We start from the raw sequence: 5,483 nt of genomic DNA, 5'->3' as shown, positions 1-5,483 counted from the left end.
GTGGTGGTGGTCGTTCGGGTGGCAATGGCGATTATTTTCGGCAGTAGTAGGCGCAATTCCAGCAGTCGCGGGGTGGCGGTGGTGGCAGTTCACGCTCGTGCGGTCGGGGACGAGGCTGCTCTCGCGGTGGTGCCGTGCGGTGCTAGCTCTGTGACGTCGTCGGCCACACGGCCTTAACCTGCTACTGGTTCTGCCCGCCGGCGTCTCGGCCTCAGGTGCATGTTGCAGTGTCTTCAGATGGTGCGGATTCTCTTGCCTCGCATCACTGGCTTCCGGATACGGGGGCCTCTAATCACGCTACAACAGACTCAGCTCTCTTAGCTTCTCTTACAGAGTACCGGGGTTCAGACACTTTACGGGTTGGCGACGGTACAGGTATGCCTATAGTTAGTATCGGTTCAGCTTCGGTAGCCACTCCTTGTCGTGTCTTTCGTTTATCTGATGTCCTGCATGTTCCTGGCTTATCTGCGCCTTTACTTTCTGTTCAGAAATTTGCTCAGGATAATGATGTTTATTTTGAATTTTATTCTGATTGCTTTGTTGTTAAGGACCGTACCACCAAGGTGCCTCTATATAAAGGTCGTGCTTCGGGTGGTCTTTACTCGTGGCCAGTTACTCTGCGTCGTCAGCCTGCTGCTATGGTGGCTCGTGTGTCGTCCTCGGTCTGGCATAATAGGCTTGGGCATCCGCATCTTCGCATTTTGCGTCAAATACTTAATAATTGCTCTCTTAGTTCTAATGTAGTTAGTCGTTTGTCTTCAGTTTGTTCAACTTGTTAGCTGGGGAAATCATCTAGATTCCCTTTGCCTCGTTCTGTTTCTTCTTCTTCGCGTATTTTAGAACTATTATATACTGATATTTGGGGCCCTGCGCCTTTTCTTTCATCCACTGGTTTTAAATATTTTGTGCTGTTTGTGGATGATTTTACTCGTTATATTTGGTTTTATCCAATGCGTGCCAAAACAGATTTGTATCCAATTTTTGAACAATTTCGTAGTCAAGTAGAACGATCATTTAATTGCAAAATCCACTCAATCCAATCTGATCTTGGGGGAGAATATAAAAAATTGCATACTCGTTTGTCTACTCTAGGTATTGTGCATAGGCAGTCCTGTGCCTATACTCATGAGCAAAATGGTAGGGTAGAGCTTCGTCATCGTCATGTGGTTGAGACTGGGCTTGCTCTTATGGCTCAGGCTTCGGTTCCTACTAGGTTTTGGGACTATGCTTTCGAAACAGCGGTCTATCTAATTAATAAGATGCCTACCCGTGTCTTGCAGGATGATTTTCCTCATGTTCGGGTACATCGTTCCCCGCCTTCATATTCGTCGTTGCGTGTGTTTGGTTGTCTGTGTTTTCCGTTGTTACGCCCGTACAATCGGAATAAGTTACAGTTTCGGTCAGCTCCCTGTGTTTTTCTTGGTTATCCGCCCTCTTTCCGTGGCTATCGTTGTCTTGACTTGAATACTAACAAGGTTTTCATCTGTCGCCATGTGCGGTTTGATGAAACCGTTTACCCGTTTGCTTCAGCTGTGTCTCTGCAGGGCTCATCTTCTCCGACTGAGGAACCTTGGGGTGTTGGCCGTGTTGCGGTTGCTATGCCTAGCCCTCCTATTGTGGTGCCTTCTTTTCCGTCCACTGCGTCTAGTTTACGCACTATCTTGGATTCGGTTCAGCATGAGGTAGTTCCTGTTCAGTCTAAGCCGGTTCGGGGTCGTCGTGTTAAACGCTCGACGGTGCGGACTCATGCCATGGCGTTGAGAAGCAAGTCGCAGTCTAGTGTTCAGCCGGTGGCTATGGTGTCTGAGTTTGTGCCACTGGAGCCTACATGTTATTCTCAGGCTGTGCGGTTTCCCGAGTGGCGCGAAGTGATGGATCTTGAGTTTAACGCTTTGCTGTAGAATCAGACGTGGCGTCTGGTTCCCTCAGACTCTGGAATGAATGTTGTAGGATGCAAGTGGGTTTTTCGGGTGAAACGGAAGGCGGATGGGTCAGTTGAGCGTTATAAGGCGAGTTTGGTTGCCAAAGGGTTCAACCAAGTAGCTGGTCAGGATTTTTTCGAAACCTTCAGTCCGGTGGTTAAGCCGACCATGGTCAGGTTGTTGCTTTCTCTGGCAGTTTCTCGTGGTTGGTATATTCGTTAGCTGGATGTTTACAACGCTTTTCTCAATGGGAGTTTAGCTGAGACAGTTTATATGCGCCAGCCCCGGGTTATGAAGATCGGGAGAATCCGAATCATGTGTGTTTGCTTCAACGCTCTCTCTATGGTCTTAAGCAAGCGCCTCGTGCCTGGTTTGATCGTCTCCTTTCCTTTCTTCTCTCTGTTGGGTTTTGTCTTTCTAAGACTGACGTTTCCCTGTTCATTTACTTTGTTGGCTCTATTCGGCTGTATTTACTTGTCTATGTTGATGACATTCTGGTTATGGGCTCCGATTTGGGGTCTGTGACTGGTTTGGTGGCCAAGATGGGCTCCGAGTTTAAGATTCGTGACATGGGTGCTCCGTCGTTTTTCCTTGGCATCGAGACCGTTTCTACATGTGATGGCATGCTGCTGTCCCAGTAGCGCTATATGACTGATATTCTGAAGCGAGCCAGAATGACGGATTGTAAGGCACTTATTACTCTTGTTGCTTTGACTCGGACTGAGGATGATTTGTCAACGCCCTATGCTGACCCTACTCACTACCGTAGTTTGGCTGGGGCTTTGCAATACCTCACTGTGACTCGGCCTGACTTGTCATTTGCGGTTAATAAGCTTTGCCAGCACATGCATGCCCCTACTACTAGGCATTGGGCTATGCTGAAGCGTGTTTTACGGTATGTGAAAGGGACTTTGAATTTTGGTTTGCATATTTGTCGGTCTGATTCTGTTGGTATTCATGCGTTTTCGGATTATGACTGGGCTGGTGATCCTAGTGATCGGAAGTCTACTAGCGGGTTTGCTGTCTTTCTCGGTCGTAATCTGGGTTCGTGGGTCTGTCGAAAGCAACGGACTGTGGCTCGGTCATCAACTGAGGCTGAATACAAGGCTTTAGCTGATGTGGCTGCGGAGTTACTTGGTTGGTTTCGCTTTTGACTGAGCTCGGTTTACCACCTGCCTCGCAGCCACGACTTTGGTGTGATAACTTGGGTGCCACCTATCTCTGTGCCAATCCGGTGTTTCATGCTCGGACGAAGCATGTTGAGATTGACTACCACTTTGTGCGTGACAAGGTGGCTAAAATGGAGTTGCTGGTGCAGTTCATTTCAACTAAGGATCAGCTGGCTGATATATTCACGAAAGGATCGGCCCAAGCTTAATGTTGCTGCCAACCTTCCGCTTGAGGGGGAGTGTGAGGAGTTATATAGTTGTGTTATGTTAGGATTCTATTTCTGCATTCTATTATATTATGTATACGTTATTATGTTTATCTAATATACAGAAATCCTATTCTCATCGTGTTTAAGGAGATTCAACTAGCTAGTGTGGGAGATAGGTCCGTAAGATTGTGGCTAACAATGACCTGAAGAAGGTGATGAAGTGCTTTGAGGGGGGAAGTTTACCCTCAGAATTAATTGTAGAATCACTTGAATCATGTAGGTGTGTGTTCAATCTATCGTCTATGAAAAGTTACATACATCAAAACATGTCTACAAAGAGCATAATAGGTCAGCATGCTTTTTTTCTTCTTTTTTTTGGTTGAGATGTCCTTCAAATATGGTAGAATTCTTTGCGTCTTTGTCCATGTTCTTGTTAGTCTCGAGAGGATTTTGTTTGAAGATTACCATGACCCTTCTAAATTACGGAGAATAGTTGAAGTTCCTAGTTAACCTCCAATGACCTCGTCCTATTTATTCTAAAAAAAAATGGACAACTATTTCAATTTAAATTAATTAAATTCATGCATGTTGATCTACATATAGTTCTTATTTACTCTTATTGATAGATAATTGGACAAGGTACTGGCCGGATCCGACTCAGTGCATTCTTGGTCTAACATATTAAAGTAGTGAAGACAGTCAAACAATAATGGTTAGAGAGAGTAGGTGGAACTGTTGCAAAAGCCACACACTTATATATTAGGAACACTGCCTCATCAAAGAGCAGGAGTTATGAAGGAGAGCGCCTCAGTTACTAAGTAGTTATGACACTTATTCAGAGAATTCGTTTTACCATTACCAATGTATTGTATAAAAGTTAAACTCATATAACAATGGGAACACACTCTAAAATCTTGTACTCATACTGTTAGCAATACAAATTACTCTATTTATTTCTATTTACTTATACACAAATATATTATCTAATAATATATTTACCGTTACTTATGTTTATGTAATTTTACATTATCTAGCTTTCAAGAAATAATCCTATTATTTAGCTAGAATAATCTCACCTTTAGTAAACTAAACTACCCTATCAAATATATGTACAAACTTAATGTATGCAAGTGTACAAAATGTCATTATCGTTTTCAAAAATTAAAAAAAAAAAAAATGTCATTATCACTCCAATTGATGACGACATTGACTTGGACACCAATCATGAATGATGTGTCCGAATGCATAATAGATATTTACTTTAATTTATATTTATAATTTTTGTTTAATAAATTAGTGTTTACCTACTCTCATCTGGAACGCAATAATGTTAATATAATTTAATGTATAACCAACCATTATGACAAATATGATAAATTATATTGTGAATCATGATACAAATTAAAACAAAATATAGATCATTGATAAATATTCATTTTTAACATACTAAACGTTCATTTTTAAAGTATTAAAGATTTTATTTTTAAACAATATAAATAAATAAACATACAATACACTAAAAAGAACATTTAATAAATAAGAAGTGGATCATAATTTTTATTTATTCAATTTTCTTTATCCAATAAAAATGAAACATTGAGTGAGAGTAAAAGTTGAGAGCTGGGTATAAATTGGAAGTAATGTAGTATTTTTCAATAAATAAACTTTTCAGTATAATAAGATGAATTTTTTATTAATTATTTATTTTACAATGTAAACTATGGTTCACGATATAATGATTAGAGCGAATAATCTAATTAATTCGACCCAATTTTTCAATGATTAGAAAGCTGGCAACCGTTTTTTGCAAAAAAGAAAGCTGGCAACCGTGTTCCCTCTGACTTCTCAGCCCACCGAAGCTTCATTCCCATTATTTCCATGCAAGTTACCTAATTAACCAATTTTTCTGATTGTTTATTCCATATTGGCTTTTTGCAAAATCTTCATTTTACCATTTTCGATCATGTCGATTGCCGACACCTTACTAGTACGTAGTTAGTACTATGTGGGACTTGGTACGTAGTTAAATTAGTACTATTTGGGACTAGGGATGATACCACGGCAAGGCCTCAAATATTTAAATATTCATTAATTACCTAACCTATATTATTTTGAATTAAAATTTTATTATTTGTCCCATGTGGATCAATATCTCTTTTTTGAATTAGAAGGAGAGAACTAGC

General features: G+C 41.0%; 1 protein-coding gene across 1 annotated transcript; it reads left to right on the top strand.

The window, feature by feature from the left end:
• The first annotated feature begins 2,569 nt into the window (after positions 1–2,569).
• On the top strand, positions 2,570–3,076 carry LOC116010883 (uncharacterized mitochondrial protein AtMg00810-like). The gene has a single exon (XM_031250378.1). It carries the CDS (start codon positions 2,570–2,572, stop codon positions 3,074–3,076), a length of 507 nt encoding a protein of 168 aa, XP_031106238.1.
• Positions 3,077–5,483: the final 2,407 nt, after the last annotated feature.

Source organism: Ipomoea triloba, chromosome 2, assembly GCF_003576645.1.
Source record: "Ipomoea triloba cultivar NCNSP0323 chromosome 2, ASM357664v1".
Taxonomy (NCBI): Eukaryota; Viridiplantae; Streptophyta; class Magnoliopsida; order Solanales; family Convolvulaceae; genus Ipomoea; species Ipomoea triloba.
This window is presented reverse-complemented; position numbering and strand designations above follow the sequence as displayed.

Excerpts from the sequence above, each read along its gene's own strand:
- LOC116010883 (XM_031250378.1), top strand. The coding sequence starts at position 2,570 with ATGACTGATATTCTGAAGCGAGCCAGAATGACGGATTGTAAGGCACTT.